This window comes from Paramisgurnus dabryanus, chromosome 23, assembly GCF_030506205.2.
Source record: "Paramisgurnus dabryanus chromosome 23, PD_genome_1.1, whole genome shotgun sequence".
NCBI classification, from domain to species: domain Eukaryota; kingdom Metazoa; phylum Chordata; class Actinopteri; order Cypriniformes; family Cobitidae; genus Paramisgurnus; species Paramisgurnus dabryanus.
This window is the reverse complement of record NC_133359.1, coordinates 19,982,824-20,003,444: the sequence shown is the minus strand read 5'-3', so window position 1 is coordinate 20,003,444 and position 20,621 is coordinate 19,982,824. Positions and strand designations below refer to the sequence as shown.

The 20,621-nt window shown below is 34.9% G+C and overlaps 1 protein-coding gene across 1 annotated transcript in view; it reads left to right on the top strand.

The window, feature by feature from the left end:
* Positions 1–6,653: 6,653 nt before the first annotated feature.
* The window catches only part of muc2.1 (mucin 2.1), a 31,022-nt gene continuing 17,054 nt past the window's right edge, over positions 6,654–20,621 (top strand). Inside the window, exons 1-26 of the mRNA XM_073813406.1 lie at positions 6,654–6,729; positions 10,098–10,359; positions 10,452–10,566; positions 11,131–11,221; positions 11,324–11,445; positions 11,570–11,789; positions 12,977–13,102; positions 13,228–13,342; positions 13,446–13,584; positions 14,088–14,201; positions 14,342–14,408; positions 14,535–14,672; positions 14,791–14,955; positions 15,141–15,235; positions 15,571–15,697; positions 15,901–16,156; positions 16,820–16,872; positions 17,075–17,175; positions 17,282–17,433; positions 17,865–18,003; positions 18,120–18,224; positions 18,488–18,667; positions 18,875–19,114; positions 19,884–20,040; positions 20,226–20,354; positions 20,517–20,591. Coding sequence (XP_073669507.1) covers positions 6,654–6,729; positions 10,098–10,359; positions 10,452–10,566; positions 11,131–11,221; positions 11,324–11,445; positions 11,570–11,789; positions 12,977–13,102; positions 13,228–13,342; positions 13,446–13,584; positions 14,088–14,201; positions 14,342–14,408; positions 14,535–14,672; positions 14,791–14,955; positions 15,141–15,235; positions 15,571–15,697; positions 15,901–16,156; positions 16,820–16,872; positions 17,075–17,175; positions 17,282–17,433; positions 17,865–18,003; positions 18,120–18,224; positions 18,488–18,667; positions 18,875–19,114; positions 19,884–20,040; positions 20,226–20,354; positions 20,517–20,591 — 3,559 coding nt within the window. The remainder of the gene's footprint in view (positions 6,730–10,097; positions 10,360–10,451; positions 10,567–11,130; positions 11,222–11,323; positions 11,446–11,569; positions 11,790–12,976; positions 13,103–13,227; positions 13,343–13,445; positions 13,585–14,087; positions 14,202–14,341; positions 14,409–14,534; positions 14,673–14,790; positions 14,956–15,140; positions 15,236–15,570; positions 15,698–15,900; positions 16,157–16,819; positions 16,873–17,074; positions 17,176–17,281; positions 17,434–17,864; positions 18,004–18,119; positions 18,225–18,487; positions 18,668–18,874; positions 19,115–19,883; positions 20,041–20,225; positions 20,355–20,516; positions 20,592–20,621) is intronic.

The following is a 20,621-nucleotide window of genomic DNA, read 5'->3' as shown; positions in this document are numbered from 1 at the left end:
TACCCTGATCGATTCATGTGTGACTGAGAATTGCATTTGTACAAAAACAAAGTCACATGAATAATGTATATTTCTACAAAAAAATTGTTAACACATGCAATTAAAAAAATCCTTGAATTTTTACTGTCTTGTGTCTTTTCTTATAGTTAATGTATTACAAATTAGATGTAAATGATCAGTACTGTGTTATTTTAAGTTGTAATGGTATAAACAAGACTTTAATAGTAGAAATAACTTAAAATACAGTGGTAAAAATACCTTAAAATATTGTGTCACACCAACCAATAAATTTAAGCTCTACAGACTAATTTTTTTTAGCTAAAATTGCTTAAAATTACATGTAAAACTTGCTTAATAAGAGGGACGCAAAAATGATGCACTATATTTTTTAGTAAATTCAGCGTATTATTTTTTACAGTGTAGGTTCTTTAAACCATTAAAAGTAAGCAAGAAATTGTTATTTGTGGAATCTAAAATGGAACTTCTTGAATAAATGTAAATTGTCAAATTAATATACTTTGGCTTTATTTTATGTTTAAAACCTTTCCTATAAACAAATTTCACAAACATCAGTAGTTGTTGGGATGTCCAAAAAAACTTTTGTCCAACAATTTGGATGTTCTCAAATGTCAAGGTTTTCTAGTTATTAAGAAGTTGTTAACAAGTATAAACCATAATGATATCACGTCATCCAGTAAACCCAACATGGTCTTTATGGCTGAAAGAAAAGTTAAAAACTTTCTCAAATACTGAAAAAAAAAATGTTACTTAAGTAATGGGTAGGCCGGTAGACTTTCTGTGTCAGGTGGTACAACCAATGTAAAAGTAGAAAAAAATGCTATTTTATCAAACACATTTTAATTGTATTTAAAAAGTATTTCATGCATTCGATATCACAGGCAAATGCTTAAACCAGCATCCAAGCAGAAGTCTGTTAAATGTAAAGTCATTGCAAAGGTCATATGGGGCAACCAGAAAGTCAAGTGCAACTGCTATGAATGTCCTAAAACATTAGGCTAAATCATTTTAATAAGCTAATAATTTAGCTAATAATTTGAGTTTTAATAAATGCAAGCTATAAGGTTGTCTATAATTTTTTTATAATACTTTTATTAATTATTGTCCTAAAATGTGTAGTTCTCATTTGTTAGTTTCATGCACTCCCACAAAAAGGTACAGAAGTCGTATCTTTTTGTCACTGGGACGGTACCTTTAAAAAGTTCATAATATGTACCATTCAGGTAGATATGTACCTTTAAGGTAACAGGATGTACCAAAAGTGTACTTGTTGAAAAGGTACAACCCCAGTGACAACCTTTTTGTACCTTCATGTACCTTTTCTGAGAGTTTTGGTGAAGTTTACGCTTTTAAACAAATTTCAGAATTATAATTTTAAATGCTACAATCAAATAAACAATCAGCATGACACAGGGAGTGCAAATAGACAATGTTATATGATCCTGTCTTGTGGTCCTTGTGAACTCTTATTTTGAAATCATGTTTGTGGACATTCTTTTGTGCTTTTCTGAGCTCCTTTATGTATTCTGGTTGTTCCCATCGTTTGTTACTATGGACATGGTCACACCCATTCCCCTGATCTGTTGTCATGGTTATTCATTGTTTCCTGTATGATATTGGTTTTGTTTGTGTATTGGGTAGGTATATCATGGGTTTCCAACCATGTCCCCGCACTTGTCCTGAATATTTTAGTTCCAACCCTACTCCAACACATCTGTCTCAACAACTTGATTGGCAGGTTCAAGTGTGTTTGATTAGGGTTGGAGCTGAAATCTGCAGTACAGGTGCCATCCAGGAACAGGGTTGTAGATCCATGGTGTATGTTGCCTTCTTAGTTGTTTAATGTTTGAATATATGCATATTTGCTCTTAATTGTTTTGCTGTTTGTTTCCCGTGTTCCTGTTTTTTTCCCTGAGTTTTGGATTTTACATTAAAACTAGACTGAATTTGGATCCTCTGCCGTCAACAAAGCACAATGATTGGTTGTACCACCTGACTTTTTTGAATGGGATATTAAAAATATTGTGAAAAAAAATAATTTAAATGTACTGAAATGTTGTTCAATAATAAAAACATTTAAAAAAAATACTGTTACTGACTCAAAACTTTGCATTACATTCCTTTAAAAAAAATTGTTTTAAACATATGTGTTTAGGAGCTTGTTTTGTCATTGACCCATTTAAGAGCATATCCTCAGTTGAATATTGACATTTAAGATAAGGCCTGGTTTCACACACAATGCTTAAGCCTAATCTAGAGACATTTGAATGGAACCCCACTTAAAGAAATACTCCACTTTCTTAAAAAATCCCAATAATTTACTCACCCCCTGTCACAACCCCATTCTCTGTGCCCTCATGTTTTTCCCCTGTATTCACTATCTGGACTTCATTTCCCATGATCCCTCTCTCTCCCTCACCTGATCGTCATTATAATTGTCACACCTGCCAGCAATCCTCATCAGTTACCTTAGCCGTTTCTCAATAGCCGTTTCTCAATATGCGTTCTTGTCTGTACTTGTGTTCTTGTGGACTTGTGAAACGTCATCAGTCGCGGCCCAAGTACTGTTCCAATTCAAAGTTCGCATCAAGCCCAAGTTCACATAAAATCCCCGGATGTGTTCTTGATCCGCCCATTTTTTCGAGGATGCATCAGAGGAGACTTGTGTGGACTTATGACAGCGAAGTTTCCCAGAATGCATTTCGCGTCAGGAGTTCGTTCTTCCGAGTCTGAACTTACAAGTTCGAACTACGAAGGACACAAGTCCGAGTTCGGCGTACTTGGTTTTGAGAAACGGCTCTTATGTATAGACATCGGAACTTTACTTCCGGTTTCATTTGTTTAATGGTCTGACTAGTTACTAAACTGATCTCTTGATCAAATGCCTCGTCGAAAAAAACAAATGTTTTGGTTTCCTAGGTAATCTGTGTTGTTTATTTTGCTTGTTATATAAATAAACTATGTTTAAAAAACTTTATTGTTATTTTTTTCTTAGCGGAGTTTACCGGAAGTTACATGCGGACGGCGACAGCAGCTTGTTAATATTGTTACCGCTGAAACCGTCTATACTCTGTTTGTCCTCCTCACTTTGTTGGTCATTGTTAATGTTTGTTTATGCCTATGTTGAATTTCTCATAGTCATAGTGTATGTTCCAGTTTATGTTATATTATTAAAAGCATCATTAAGTTTATTTCCATCGTCTTCATCCTACCTTCCTTCATCACCACACCCTGACACTTCAAAATATATCAGTGCCATTGTTTTTTTCAAGATGCACACCAGTATTGTTTTTTGTAATGTTTGTTTGTAAAAACTATTTAAATGTCCTAAAATAACTAAGGCCTAGTCCTGGATTAATCTAAACCCTGTCTGGGAAAGTGCCCCTATATCATTAGAAATTACTAAAATACACATTTCAACAGTGTTTTATTAAGTAAATTATGTAGGGAGACTAATTGATTCATTTATGAAGAGAATGTGCCTCAAAACATTTATATCCTGCTAAATGTCACCGTCAGCGAGACGCCTACAGTGTTCTTCAGTGTTTTGCATGTGAATTCTTATGTAATCATGACAAACCATATATCATTTGAAAGCTTGAGTGTTGTTTTCATTTATCATCAGGATTTTGTGAAAGTCATTATGAGTAGATAGTGAGAGTCATTTTCTAAAATGCCATGGGTGCACAGGTGGGCCCATGTTGTTGATATTTATTTGTAACACTAATACCCTATGTAAACCTAAAAATATTGACAAACTAAATATCATTGTTAGAAAACTCTAAGAGTGTAGTTTTCATATTTTATCACCATGTTGGGAAAGATATGACGTAGTGAGAGTCTGTTTTTAAAATGTCACAGTGCCACAGCTGGACCCAATTTGTTTTTTAGCACTAATACCCTATTCTAAACCTAAACAATCTTGAAAAATATATCACTGGAAAGCTTTTATGTTTAAGATCATCTGATGATAGAAATAATATAATGACAGTTTTTTGTTACATGCCCCCCCCATAAGAATGCATATTAATTTTATATTTTCTTAACATTATATCCTGGTATAAATCTACAAAAATATTGACAAACTATGCATCTTAGGAAAGCTCTAAGAATGTAGTTTTCATGTTTTAGCAGTAATAATAATGCAGTGACAGTAATTTATTAATTTGTGACAAGAGTATGCAGCAAACTGTTGACACCTAGTGGCCATTGATGGTAAAACCACTAAAAGTGTCAAACCACATTTTTTTGTGATTTTAACTTGAAATTTGGATCAAAACTGCTTGAGACTTATGGCTTCATGTTTACATTATTACTTTTGTGAAATATTTACATTTTTATAATTTTATTTTAAAAAATTATATGTTATTGCATTATTTTTATTTATTAAAATACATTTAAACTACAATTTTTCTGTTAAATATTTTTACCTCCACACACTTCAGTGATAAACATTAAATTAAAAAAAGACCAAGATTAGGCTTCTAGACCAAAAAAAGATGCACATCAACTTTTCACCATCCAACTCAAAAACAGGAGGGAGGGGGTGACAGTTAAAGGGTGTTAACTGAACAAAAAAAAAAAAAAAAACAAACAAACGTAACATACCAGTGCCATTGTTTTTCCTCAAGATGCACACCAATATTGTTTTTCTGAGATACATTTATAAAAGCCACTTAAATGTCCTATTTTAACAAAGGCTTACTCCTGCCTTATTTAAGCCCTGTAAGTGAAACCAGGCACAAGTTACATACATTTAACATAATTAACACATTTAAAGAATGCTATACTATATAAAGAATATTTATATAAGAGAATGAAAACTGTACGAAATCATGTGCACATAATGAAATAACAAACAACAGATAAGGCCTATATACAATATATATTTAAAGTAAATACAAAAACAGATAATAATAAAAGTAATAAAAGAAATGTTTACACAAGAACACCCAAACGCACACATTATGTTTTACTCTTCTATGTTCTCATCTTTCCTTCAGCTTCATACATGCATGGATTTGTTGACTGCAGATATTGAGGTTTTTGTATTTAATACATACACTGTAAAAAAATTCCGTAGAAATTGCAGCTGGGTTGCCGGTAACTTACCGTAGATTTACATTTATGTTTTTACTGGCAACATTTTGTTCAAAGTTAAATGAACATTAAACATTTACAAGTCTTTATCTTTACAGAGTAAAACTAAAAAAACGGCATCAGGCAAAACATTCTGGGAAACAAAATCTGGAGCAAAAAAACAGAAAAAGGTTGATGATGATTTCTGGTTCCCAGAATGCTTTGCATGAGGCTGTTATTGTATAGTTTTATTCTTTAAAGATAAAGAGTTGTTAATATTTCAAATTTATTTAACTTTGAACAAACCCTTGCCAGTAAATAACATACATTTAAATTACATTTAAATTACCGGCAACCCAGCTGCAATAACATTGTAATTTCTACGGATTTTTTTACAGTGTATGCTTTAAAACATTAAGGTTAAAAAAATGTTTGTAAACCAACAATCGCAATGGGAAACATAACCAAATGTTATCTTATAAAAAGTTGTGTTTAATAAAAATGGCCTGTTTTGAAATGAATGAACTTTTAGGAACTTTTGAACTTGGAACATGTGGGTGTTACTTTATCAGATATCTTACAGCAGTTATCTTACACAATTCTGTTTTTAGAAAATTATGCCTTACACGAGTGAGAGAAGTACACATTTTTTTCATTGTGTGCATATACGAAACAAAATACTAGTCTTAAATCAGCTTTGATAAAACAAAAGCATCTTTTATTAAAATTATTTTAGTTTTCCACAGAAACCAAGGTGCCAAACACCCTTAAATAACCTTTTCTGATTGCAACACATGTTGCAAAAATCTTCAGGATATAAATGTTGGCAGATGGTTAATGATCAGTTTGTTTTAATTCTTGAGACAGGTGGCATACAGAAGCCTAAGACACGCCTGTGTGCCTGCGATGATGCTCAGCGTCCGATTATCTAAATCACAAGCCGGACGTTCAAACTTTACACGCGATCAAAACGTCATTACAGCACTAAATAACATTTACCCAAAATCTAAAAGATCTTAAAATTCCTATACAGTATCAATGCTGATTAACTTCAAATACTTCACATTTGTGATCATAAACTTTTGTAATTAAAGGTTTGTACTTTTATGTATGAACCTGTACGCTTAAGACTAATTATTAACCAATGATTTTCATCAGTAGGCCTTTCTAAATAGTGCATCATTTCTCAAATCTGCTGGTAAATGATTTATTAATCAATAATGTATATTACAGCATTAAAATATTATTTTTACTAATCCTATAAGTATACAGAAACTATTAAAAAACCATGCCATTAATGTTATCGTTTTCATGTAATAAATGTCAATAAATCTGTCTCATAGTTTAAAGAGCCATAAGTACATCCCACACTAATGCACACACTGTACTTTTGTAATACTAGGTTGATTTTTTTCACAGTATACAACACAGAAGGAAGACTATCAGACCCTCCCTGCAGGGGTATGAGGTAAGAATGAGAAAGAGTATAAAAGGTGATCTGAACAGATAAATCAGACACCACTGGAGCTCCTGTAGACCCCATTTTACCTTCAGCTATGGAGTGGAGAACATCTGCACTCTGCATACTGCTGCTGGTTCTCACCTGTGGCACCCTGGTTAATGCAAAGAGGGGTAAGAGTCAATAACCTCCTGTATATAAATAACCAGTTTCTTAAAAATGCTTTATGAGTGCTTGATCAAATCTGTGCGAATAGTTAAATATATCACTTTAAACTATTTTAGGGTTAACAAAAATCAGAAACATCTTAAGACACTACTAATTTGAAGTTAAATCAATTGAATTGAAACTGGTGTACATTTCCACCACTAACAAAATTTTGGCTCAAAATTCTACACCTGAAGGCTGATTTGAAATTAAAATGTTAAAAAATTAAATTTATTTACATATGCACAGATGCTTTTACCTAAAGTGAATTACAAGATTGATAAATTTTTTTAGCGTGTGTGAGATCGCTGCATGGGAATTCAACCCATTCCTAATGAATTACAACCGGTTAAGCTTTAACAACATCAATTAAAAGCAAATAAAAAAAGAAATGCATTTATTTGGTTAATGTATTATGTTATTAGAAATTAATTCAGTGATAAGACATTACGTTGAATTTTATTTTTAGTGTTTCAATCGGTATTATCAGCATCTGCAAGAAATAAAAGAGGAACTATCTTACAGCAGATGACGGTTGTAGTTCAACACAGAACCCTTTATCTGACATATCAGCTTCATTGATGACTTCCTTTAAATGTTACTAAAAAATAAAATCCTAAATATGTAACGTTTCGGTCATTTGATCTTCATCAAGCATGGATGCCTAAGGTCTGATGCCTGCGCTGTTAAATTTTCTGTAGAAATTACAGTATTATTGGCAGATGTTTGCCAGTAACTTACTGTAGATTTAAATGTATTTTATTTACCGGCAACAGTTTGTTTAGAGCTAAATGAGCATTAAACATGAACAAGTCTTTGTCTTTACAGAATAATAATAAAAAAAACACAATTCTGAGATCCAATATCGGAAAAAAAGAGAATTTCTGTTTCCCAGAATGCTTTGCATAAGGCTGTTATTTTATAGTTTTATTCTGTAAAGACAAAGACTTGTTAAAGTTTATTTTTTTTAAATTTCGAACGAACACTTGTCAGTAAATAACATAAACGTAAATCTACAGTAATTTACTAGCAAACATCTGCATAACTAGAGCAAATTTTGTACAGTATGATAAAGGCCAGTGAACCTAAATGCTGCATGTGTCAAAAAATATTTAGCAAGGATTTATATTTATTGAATCTTTAATGTTAAAATATTTTTATTTTAACTGATGGATCTAAAATTATATTTTAAAGATGTTCATATTTCTGTACTTTCATTATATATTACGTATTTATTGTTCTGTGATATTAAGCACAAAAAATGTCTTCCAATTTGTGTAGTCACTGTGTTGGATTTTCTTAAATTGCAGTTTAGTCAAATTTTTCAATACAATTTACAAAAAAGCATGTGGGCAGCTGTCAGTTCAGTTTAAATTTTAACTTATACATTAACAAGAAGCCAAATTCAGAATTTTGCCCAATTCTGGAACAGATGCGATGATGTAATCTTAAATAAAATAAAAATACAATACTGGGTTATTTTCCAGCAAGACGAACTCAACTTAATGGGTTGTAATTGAACCTATGCTGGGTTGTTTTGACCCATTGTTGAGTCAAATATAAACATTATCTGATTTAATTTAACGCATTGGCTGGGTTTTTCCATAGCTGGATTGAAAATAACCAAGAAACCTTGACCAGTTAAACAAACAAATGCACCATGATTTAAAGCAAAATTGTCCCTGCTTACTTTTATTATGTTCAACACACTTGAATTTGTAAAAGTTAACTTAATCATTTTGTGTTATTACTGCATTTATGTTTTTTGTTGATATTACTAAATGAGCAGAAGATCTGTATTTCCCAACATGCAACTGCATTTGGAGAGTCATTTTTAAAATGAAAGGTTATTTTATGCATTTTTAAGTAAAAAGAAGGCCCTTATAGTATTTAATGTTCGTCATAGAGATTTAAAAGTATTTGTGTCATATTGTGTCAATGCCAGTGTGAAGATCAGTCTACTCATATTAGCATGTGCTTATTCTAATCTGTATGATACTTAAACTGACATTTATCAAGTTGATTCAATAACATATTGTTTGTTTGAATGAGCTTGTCCATCTTGAACAGACCATAATAAATTGTGTGAAAACGTTTACTGAAGTAAGTTTATTGACCAACGAATTTAAATTAATTAATCTGGTGTATCAAAGGATTATTTGTTTAAATGAACTTCTATTTTTGTTGTACAGACCTAAACTAGTTGAGTGAAAAGGTTTTCCTTAAAGGGATACTCCTGTCAAAAAACAAAATTACCCCATCCGAGACACATATGTCCATCATCTTTCAAACGAACAAACTTTGAGTTATTTTAGTAAATGTCCTTGATTTTTCCAAGCGTATAATGATAGAAACAGTGGTCAGGGAACGATTTTTGACTTTAAACCCCAAAAAACTACATTTATCCTTCACAGAAGTAATCCACATGGCTCCAAAGAGTTAAGGTCTTCTGCGAGTAATCGTTGTGATTTTGTAAGAAAAATAGTCATATTTCAAACTTAATAAACAATAATAACTCTGCAAAAAATTATTTTCAAGAAAAACAAATTCTTTGTATTTTTTTCTTGTTTTCAGTAAAAATATCTAAAAATTCTTAAATTTAAATGCTTTTTCTTGATGGGCAAAACGACCCAAGAAAATAAGTCTAGGTTTTAGACCAAAATGATAAAATTGAACTTTTCTTGAATTTAGTGTTTATGAAAAATTTTCAATATTTTTTTGCTTACCCCATTGGCAGTTTTTTTGCTTGTTTTATGCACAAAATCACTTAAATTTTTTTCTAAAAACTAGACTTATTTTCTTGGGTCATTTTGCTCATCAAGAAAAACCATCTTAATTTAAGAATTTTTAGATATTTTTACTGAAAACAAGACAAAAATATTAGGACATTTTTTTTCTTGAAAATCATTTTTTGCAGTGTAGCTTCTGGTAAACGCACCATCTTGGACTCACCATGGATTTAACATGATAAGTTTTAGCATAGTGAACGTTTATTGCCATAGGTATGTTGTGCAGTGACTCTTTTGAATCGTGTGAGTCCAAGATGGCGTCAATACCGGAAACTAGTTATTTTAGATGATAAACTTTGAAATATATGTTGTTCCCTGATCCCTTTTTTCTACCGCTACAAAGCATGGAAGAGCAAAGAAATTTAGTAACTCCAAATGTGTTCACCTGAAAGATGATGGATATGTATCTCGGATTGCTTGAGGGCAGGTTAATCATGGGGTATTTTTTATATTTGCCTGGAGTATCCCTTAAATTGAATTAAGTTGATTGAACAAACTATGTTTTTGAGCGTACTAATATTTAATATTTTTGTTTTTTTCCCCAGTCTATGCTAGTAACCATGTGAACACTATCTGTAGCATGTGGGGTAACTTCCACTTCAAGACATTTGACGGAGAGACTTATCAGTTTAAAGGCACGTGTGAATATAACCTGGTGTCCGACTGTCATAGCCTCATTCGCCAGTTCTCGGTTTACGTGAAGAGAACCCAAGAACCCAAAGATTCAAAGATCAGCAGACTGTCGGTTACTATAAATGACATTGCCGTGGTAATGACAGAGGACCTGGTGACGGTCAATGAAATGAAGTAAGACTCTGGTGACTTGAAGTGATGCTTATTTGCATACAGCAAAAGCATTGCATTGTCTCATATAATTTTTTTGTTTTCTCCACATTCAGTGTAACACTACCCATCCATGTCGCAGGAATCCTCGTGGAGAAGAATCCGATTTACACCAAACTCTATTCCAAGCTTGGCATCACTGTCATGTGGAACAGAGATGATTCAGTCTTGGTAACGTTACTTTCAACAGGAGGTTCTCGCCCAAATGTTGTTGTATCACTTTAGCTTACGCCAGAGGAAACCGTTGCGTCTGAAAATAGCAGTGTCATTGCAAATTGACAATTATTTTGCATGTTGTGCAACACATCAACTTGGCAGCCGAATCTTGCTATATAAGGCAATTCTGTCACCGGATGTTTTATTACAACCATTGAGCATTCGCAACTATGTTTAGCTTGTAAAAATTCCCATTTACTGTATATTTTTTAGGATGTTTATGAATGTTTTGTATTTATTTTAAGTACCGCACTTTAAAAAAAGCTGGGTTTTCAAACCCAGTGTTGGGTCAAAAATTATGAACCCAACATGTGGGGTTGTAATTGAAAAAATGCTGGGTTGATTTGGGTCAGATACAAATATTTTCTGGGTTAATTTAACCCATTGGCTTGGTTTGTCTCTTTGTATGTTGAAAATAACCAAGCATTTTTTTATAGTGCATGACATGATCATATTATCAAGTAATTTTGCCTGATCCAATAACAGTAGTTGAAAATCTGTGTTGTAATGTTGTTTCAGGTGGAGCTGGACTCCAAATATTCCAGTCACACTTGTGGACTGTGTGGTGATTTTAATGGCATTGCACTCAATGATGAATTTATCCATTCAGGTGATTCACTCTAATATCCATTGTCATTAATTTCTTTCATTTTATGCATTTCCAGAATAATTCCACAAATAACTCATTTGTGTCTTGCTATATGTATTACAGGGCGAAGGCTTGGCTATGTCGAGTTCGGGAATATGCACAGAGTTCATGACCCGAACCATTTTTGTGAAGACCCCTTTGAAGAGGTTGAAGGGCAAAATGCGGTGGACCAATGTGAAAAACACGTAAGTAAAAAAAAAAAACTGTCAGTATAACACTGTATTAGCAGTGCAATGGGTTTGATTTCCAAATCTCCAATATTGTTACTGAACGTGGATTTTAAAATGTATCATGTCTGTTTCATTCCAGCAGGAGATTTGTGGAGACATTTTGGAAAATGAAGACTGGTCATCTTGTAGCTGGGTTCTGAGCCCTTTGCCATACATCAAGGCTTGTGCGAATGACATGTGTAACCGTCAGACTGATGAAACAAACACCTCCTCTCTTTGCTCAACTCTGTCTGAATACTCACGTCAGTGCTTGCACGCCGGAGGAACCCCACCCAACTGGAGAACATCCAACTTCTGCTGTAAGAAATCACATTTACAGCTCTGCTTGAAATCATATTTTGTTCTCTTCCTATAAGAATAAAAAAAATGGTACAACATTACCAAAAGGTACAACATTTCAATGTGTTGTATACCCATTAATGTACAGAAATTAACCTTTTATGGTACCACCCCAGTGACAGAAAAGGTACAGTTTTATACATTTTTTCTGACAGTGAATATTTGAAGACAGCAATAAAACTACGTGAGATGTATATGAGATTACTGTAGTCTTTTAAAGGAACACGCTGACTTTTTGAGACTTTAGCTTATACACCATATCCCCCAGAGTTAGATAAGTACACACATACCCTTTTCATCTCTGTGCGTCCCTTAACCCACCACTAGCCTAGCTTAGCACAAAGACTGGAAGTAAATGGCTCCAGCTACCGTACTGCTCCCAATAAGTGACAAAATAACACCAATATTTCTTTTAACCGTATACATACTGGGACCTATATTCTCAGAAAGCGAAGCACTGCTACTGGGCGGAGTGATTTGCTTGCAGCACCCGAGATGCCCCGCTGTGAGGAGCAGAGAGTTTGCGCTAATTACTCCGCCCGTGTAGCAGTGCTTCTGAGAATATAATTCCCAGTATGTATACTGTTAAAAGATGGCTGTCTCCTATAACCTTTTTATTTGTACAAGGTGTGACTATACAAATCACAACACATTAATAGTAAAATGTTTGCGTTATTTTGTCACATATTGTAAGCAGTTTGCTAGCTGGAGCCATTTACTTCCAGTCTTTGTGCTAAGCTAAGCTAGCAGGGGCTGCGTCAGACAGAGTTACAGCACGCACGGAGATGAGAAAGGTATGTATGGACTTATCTAACTCTGGGGGATAGTCACGTGTTCCTTTAATGAGGAGAGAGATTTTAAAATTTGAAAAAGAATTAAATACATTTGTTAAATATGTGTTTTCATGTGACCTCTGACCTTTGGAAAACATTTAATAACTGTATAAATTAGTTTTTTATGGATGGATGTGCTTTTTGGAGCATTAAAAATTTTGCACTAATGTCATTATAACACAAAAGAGAGGTAAGATACAGGATGCAAAGAGCAAGTTTCACATTTCACCAAACCACATATTCTTGTTTATTTCATTAAAACTCAATTATATTCCCAGTTGTAAATACCTATTTATTTCTTTATTTTTCTGTAGCTGTGAAATGTCCCTACAATATGGTTTATTCTGAAAGTGGTTCTCCCTGCATGGACACATGCTCACACAGAGACACAAACAAGCTGTGTGAAGAACACAAAGTCGACGGCTGCTTCTGCCCTCCAGGTCAGTACAGAATTCATAACACTTTTTAATCTTAATGTCACAGCTAGTTTTTAATGTAGGCGGATGATCTTTGAAATAAAAAGCTATATAAAGTAATGCAGTCTAATGAATATTGTCTGCCGCAGGCACTGTATTTGATGATATCTCAAACACGGGCTGTATCCCACTGAAACAATGCCAGTGTAAACATGACCACGTCTACAATACAGGAGAGGTCCTTCAGAAAGAGGGGGAAGAATGGTAATAACATACAATTTACCTTTTTCTTATAATAAATCTGGTTTCGTAAGTGTACAACATATTTTGTTAGTGTGTCTGTTTGTAATTGCATTGTGTAATTCAGTGTGTGTGACGGAGGAAACTGGATTTGTAAGAGTCTGCCCAGTCCTGGCCTGTGCGCGGTAGAGGAAGGCTCTCACTTCACCACCTATGACGGGAAAGAATTCACTTTCCACGGAGACTGCAACTATTTGCTTTCTAAAGTACGCTTCATTACTAATGCATTTTTATTACTTTTATATGATAGTGCTGTGCAAAGATTAACTGCGATTAATCGCATACAAAAAAATGTGATTTTTTGCATAATATATGTGTGTGTACTGTGTGTAATTATTATATATATTTAACCATACACACATAAATATAGTCATTTCAGAATTTTTTTATTTATATATTTTATTTATTTATATATATATATATATATATATATATATATATATATATATATATATATATATATATATACAGATGTAAATGTTTCTTATATACATACATGAATATACGGAATAATTACGCACACACTCATATATTATGCAAAAAAATCACTTTTATTTTGTACGCGATTAATCTTTGCCCAGCACTAAGATATAAATATTGTTTGGTTTGTATTTATTACATATTGTGGTCCGAAATGTTCAGTTTTAAATAAATAAGTGATGTTCTTACTAGTAACGGACACTTTCTATCTCCATCTGTGTTTCTGTAGGAATGTGAGAGGTCAAAGTTCAGCATATATGGGCAAATTGTTCCTTGTATAAATCTTGAAACTGACACCTGCTTGAAATCTATAGCGGTGCTGCTTGACAACGACAAGAAAAATGTGCGTACAACTCCCAAAAACAATGACATTTAGCAAATATTATATATATTCAACTTTAGAAAAATGAGTACATAAGCTTGTATAAAATACACAACCCATATAAAACCTTGACACAGTAATTCTGTATTATTTGTCCACAGCCTCTTATTATTAAAGCTGATGGGACAGTGCAACACAACGCTGAAGTTTTACTTCCATACACCACAGGTGAGAGAGAGAGAACCTTACAGATCAATTCAAGAAACAACTGCATGATTGTTCAATGCAACAATGTGTAGATTTAAAGTCTTGAAAGAGAACATTTAGCAATTTTTTATTATTTTTTTCTCGCAGCTGACTTTACCGTGTTCAGGCCGTCGTCATTTCACATCATGTTTCAGACCGCATTCGGTCTGCAGGTGCAGGTTCAGCTGGTTCCCATCATGCAGGTGTACATTACTGTTGATCAAAGCTTTCAAGGGAAGACTTGTGGTAAGACCTCTTCCTTTAAAACAAGATAAATATATAATAAAATCTAGTACATAAGTCAAGAATTTGTGTGTGCAACCTTTATTCATCTTAAACTTGTACTTTTTGTGTGTTTGTGAAGGGCTTTGTGGAAATTTTAACAAAGTTCTTTCTGACGACCTGAAGACGCTTCAGGGCATAGTGGAGGGTACAGCCATTTCGTTCGCAAACACCTGGAAGGTCCAATCTAACTGCCCTGACCGTAAAGAGAGAATGGACGACCCCTGTTCCTATAGCACCAATAACGGTGAGAAGACAGTGTGATTTTGCACAAAAACATCAGTTACAACATTCAATAGTTTGGACACACCTGCCCATTTCTATTAAATTTTTAGTAGTATAAAAATAAATCCAGACTCAAAAAGGTCAACATGTGAATTTTTATTAGTCCGTGTTTGTTTACTTGTTATCTATATATTTTTTTTTCTTCAGAGCACTTTGCTGAGCACTGGTGTTCCAAGATGAAGGACAAAGAGAGCCTGTTTGCCAAATGTCACACCTCCGTCAATCCAGACAGCTACTACAAAGTATGATCTAAAACAAAATAACGCATAGCATAGGATTAACCTTTAACGTTGTTTAAGTAAGGAAAAATTGACGATGGGAAGTTAAATTATTCGAAAATAATGCACACCCAAGATGGTCATTTAAATAATTCAAAGGACCGCAGGTCAACTATTCCGCTTATGTAACAGACATTGCTAAAACATTGCCAATCAGAACCAATCAGAATAAAGCATTCAACAGCCCTATGGTATAAGCGACTGTAAGCAACATTGAGACGTATTTGGAAACTTTTTTGTTCATTCCAACAAAAACTATTTTCATTGAATGTAATTTTCTTCCAATCCTAAACATCTAGAGGTGCAAATACTCCAGCTGTAATTGTGAGAAGAGTGAAGAGTGTCTGTGCGCTGTGTTCTCCTCGTACGCCCGGGCCTGTGCAGCTAAAGGGATATTTCTCCAAGGCTGGAGACACTTAGTTTGCGGTAAGATGCCAAATTTGTACTATTAGGTAGCATAACTTTGAGATACCATTACCAGTATAGTCTGCTCTTTAGGTGCGAAGATGTACTTTTTGAAAGGGTACATCCCCAGTGATGGCTGGGGTACATACATTGACTGTGTAGGTATAAAGTAGGTAGCTTATATAGCATGCCCTAACGCATCCCTTTCATACTCATCCCCACAGAGAAATACACAATGAATTGCCCTGCGTCGCAAAACTACTCCTATCAGCTGCAGAGCTGTCAGAGCACTTGTCAATCTCTCAGCTCGGAGCGCCAGGACTGCAGCGTTGACTTTGTGCCTGTAGACGGATGTGCCTGTCCAGAAGGACTCTACCAAGATGAGATGGGAGTCTGTGTACCCATGGAAAGATGTCCATGTTACCACAATGGCTTGAAAGTCAAACCTGGCAGGTCTATCAGCATCAAGGATGAACATTGGTATGTGGGAAATAATATGTGAAATAAAGTTTCAGAATCTAAATATGAGATTAAGAGCATCAAATGAAATTAATCAGTCAATATTAAATACATGAAGGATATATTTTAACAGAATGCTCTTTGCATTATGTCATTGATAAATAAATTAGATGTTGCCTTGGGGTTCTAAGCATGTGTCAAAACCGCTGCTATCTTAGAACAGGGGTCTAGCTAGGTAAAGCTGCTATCTCTGCCTGTACTTCGAATTCATGTCTTTGTGCTGCCTATGGATGTTAGGCCTACTAGCACTATGCATTATCGATTTTCATAATATCAAAACTTAAATTTTTTTTTTTTTACTCAATGCTAAATACATGTCTGACTGTTGAAACGAACCAAAAGAAAACCAAGAAAATCGCATTCATGACGATTTATGGTGATTTTATTTCCGTTACACCATTGCCTACAATGACGCTGATGCAGGGCTCCCCTATTTCAAGATGGCGGCTCTAGTTGACGCATTCGGTCCAATGAACTGCCGTAGCCAAGGCGACATCTAGTGTACATATCTATGGCATTATGTAGGAACATTTTATGTAAAAAACATAAAAAGTTACTTCAGCAGGTTTAGCTAATTTTAGCTCACTCTACAAAACCTAAATCTGATGTTGTTTTTCTCATCAGTGTTTGCATGAATGGAAAATTTCACTGTCGCTCTTGGAAACCTCGTGTTCTGGGTATGACATTTATTTTGCTATATTATTGAATATGGTCTACCATAAACATGTTGTTATTAACAACCAAAGAGTCGAAGAAAAAATGGCTAAGATTGTGATGCTAACAGGAATCAACCATAGACACAAAATTTGCAGTTAAAGATATAAAACCAGGTTTTCCATTGAGTTATATGTTAAAAAAATAAATCTTAATATCTTGCAGATTGCTCATCTCCAAGGGTTTACTTCAACTGCAGTACAGCAGGCCAGAATGAACATGGATTGGAGTGTGCACAGACTTGTTTGCAACAGAAAGTGGATTGTGTGAGTCCACGTCCCTCTTCTTCATTTCTCTTACAGTCTCTCGCTGGTCCTTGATGAGTTACAACATTTTGTTTGCCTATATTATCAACATTTTTCCTCTGCATAGTTCTCCCTGGAGTGTGAATCTGGATGCCAGTGTCCTACAGGTCTCCTGGATGATGGAAGAGGAAACTGTGTTACACCACATAACTGCCCGTGTCCACACAATGGACAGTTTTATGCACCAGGGGCTCAGATAACCAAGGACTGCAATAAATGGTTTGTAAACAATGGCCCTATCTATGACTTATAATCTCTTGTACATTATGTACATTGATCTACATTACTATGCAACACATAAACAAAGGAAATACACAAGTTTCAACGCTATTACATTCAACTTTATATTATATCACAGGGCTGTTAAAAACTTGATTCTGATTGGTTGAGAAATGTCCCACGAGTGTTGATTATTTCTCTGTAAAACACACACCTAACCTGTCAAATGTCTTAAAATAACCACCAGAGTAATGTTTGTAGTGACCACGGTATAAGCTGAATAATTGACTCGCGTTCTTTAAATTATTTGAAAATAATGCACACCTGCGGCATTACCATCTCGGGTGTGCATTTTTTTCGACCCGTCATCAATTATTCCTTACGTATTGTACAAAATCTGTATATATAATTGTATATATACAATTTTACAGCACTTGTCAACAGGGAACATGGAAATGTACAGAACATAGCTGTCCGGGCATCTGCACTATTTATGGAAGTGGACATTATCAAACTTTTGATCAACAACGATTCGGCTTTAGAGGGGACTGCAGTTATATAGCTGTGCAGGTATGAACCCACCTAGCATTAAATCTTTAAATAATATAAAAATAAACAATTTCATTAAGAAGACCGTAATTAGTCACATAACGCCTGTCTGTTTTGGTTTTTCTTTTGTCTAAAAGGACAAGTGCGGCAATAAGACTGGCCATTTTAGCGTGGTGACTGAGAATATACCGTGTGGAACAACAGGAACCACGTGTTCAAAAGCTGTTGATATCATTTTGGGGGTAAGTCTCGAAATATTCATACATTACATTTAATGAAAATTCATGTGCATTCATAATATTTAATCAAAAACGCAAATCGTCTCCCCTCCTCGAAACGATCTGTTTTTACTTCGGGGCCCAAGAAAAGTTTGCAGAAAATAGCAACAAGACCCAAATTCCAACGATTCAATCAATTCACGATGGATGAATTCATGTCCGGCCCTACCTTTTTTCTAATTTTAGAAAAGTTAGCATTTTGTTATTTCTAACTTTCCCACATACAGAGGACTAGACTGGATCTTTCTGGTGACAAAGTAACAGCCACTGACACTGGAGTTGGTCCACTTATCAAGTACAAAGAAAGAAAGGTTGGCATGTATCTCGTCATCGATGCTGAGAACGGTCTGACAGTTTTGTGGGACCGGGTAACCACCGTCCGCATCATTCTGCAACCCCAGCATTCGGTAAGTTTTTAATTACTTGATTAGACATACAATCTTTATTAGCCTTCTGATTGTAAACGTACTCTGACACACATACTTGTGCCTTTACGGCAGTACCAATGTCCTAAAACTGTAACAAAACAACTGTAGGCTAGTTTCATTAACAATTACAGTAATGTGATGATTGGGATTCTGAACATTTTGATACTTTGATATGCGTTTTTCCAGGGACAAGTTTGCGGGCTCTGTGGAAATTTCAATGGAGATGGAAAAGATGACTTCACCACTCAAGGAAACCTGCAAACTACAAATATAGTAGAGTTTGTGGACAGCTGGAAAGCGTTAAGCAACTGTCCTGATTCAGAACCGGACATTGACCCGTGCCTGGCGACTCCCAATCGACACACCTGGGCCAAAATACAATGTAGCATTATAAAGGGAGATACTTTCAATGACTGCCATAGTAAGGTACTGTTTTAAAAAACCTTTAAAATGTAAATTAAGACACAAAGTACGGTCAATTTAAAAGAATTCACCAACCTAGTATGACTAATGGGGCTTTTCAATTGGATAGTTTGATGTGGCTTGGTAACACGTGGCTTGGCTGACTTTTCTTTGGCTCGGTTTGGTTTCCCATCGCAGTTTAGTCCCGCTTCAAGGTTGGTGTGATTATAGGATCATCGTTACCGATGCGCCGCCTCTACCACCGTGACATTATCATGCAAACAAGCGCTCACACAGGAGCAACGGAGCATATTGATAGAATGGTTTTCTTGATTGACGCCATGCAGATGTTTTTCACTGCTAAAAGGTAGTTTAGGAGCTTGTACAACAAAGCCCACAAAGTGGGGATGATTCTCTCTGACCAATCAGTGATCGGCTGTGTTACACATCACATTTTGGACAAGGTGGTATCTGGTAATAGGTACTGTACAGAGTGGAAACCCCCCACCAAAAGTGAGCTGTACCAGCCCATACTATCCAATGGAAAAGCACCATAACTTTATTTTGGCAGTACAGACAACACAACATTCTAAATGTTTCATTTTCTACAAAATAAAGCTTCAGTTGCAGATTTTTAATCTTATGGGCTTTAGTTCCCATTGACTGTATAAAATATCTATGTCATACTGCTGGGTGAGTAAATAAAGACTATTAGGGTGAACTATTCTTATATACCATTGCATACAAAAAGCTCTTACATTGTAAAAAAGGGTGTAAATGTCTGTTAACACAGGTGGATCCAAACCCATATTACGAGAACTGTGTGAAGGACTCATGTGCATGTGACACGGGTGGAGACTGTGAGTGCTTCTGCACAGCCGTAGCCGCTTACGCTCAAGCCTGCAATGAAGCAGATGTTTGTGTGGTCTGGAGAACACCTGAGATCTGCCGTAAGCATCTGTCATGCACAAAACTCAGATTTACTCTGAATGTAAACGTGAATTACAAATGTGTGGTGTTGTCATTACGTTTCTAGTCATCCATGTGGCGCTTTCAACATTTTGCTCTATTAATGGCATTTAATTTAGTTTTTATGAGGGTACATGCTCACATTTTTGTCATTTTCTTTTGTCAGCTGTGTTCTGTGACTACTACAATAATCCAGGTGACTGCACATGGCATTACAGTCCATGTCATACTCCATGCTACAAAACCTGTCTCAATCCTGAGGGTATCTGCAATAACACTTTACCCAACCTGGAGGGTGAGTTACTGAATCATATAGTAGACTTGCTAGCATTTTTTTATTTATGTGTACAGCACAAACAGGATGCATGACTATTAGGTTTCAGGAAGCTTTAAATATCTCACATGTACTGTATGCAACATTTTATAATAATATATATACTGTTTATCCATTGTGCAGGATGTTATCCAGAATGTCCAGAGGACAAGCCTATTTTTGATGAGAAAAATCAAATTTGTGTCGAGGAATGTAATGGTACTTGTTATATTAATGGTACAGAATTTA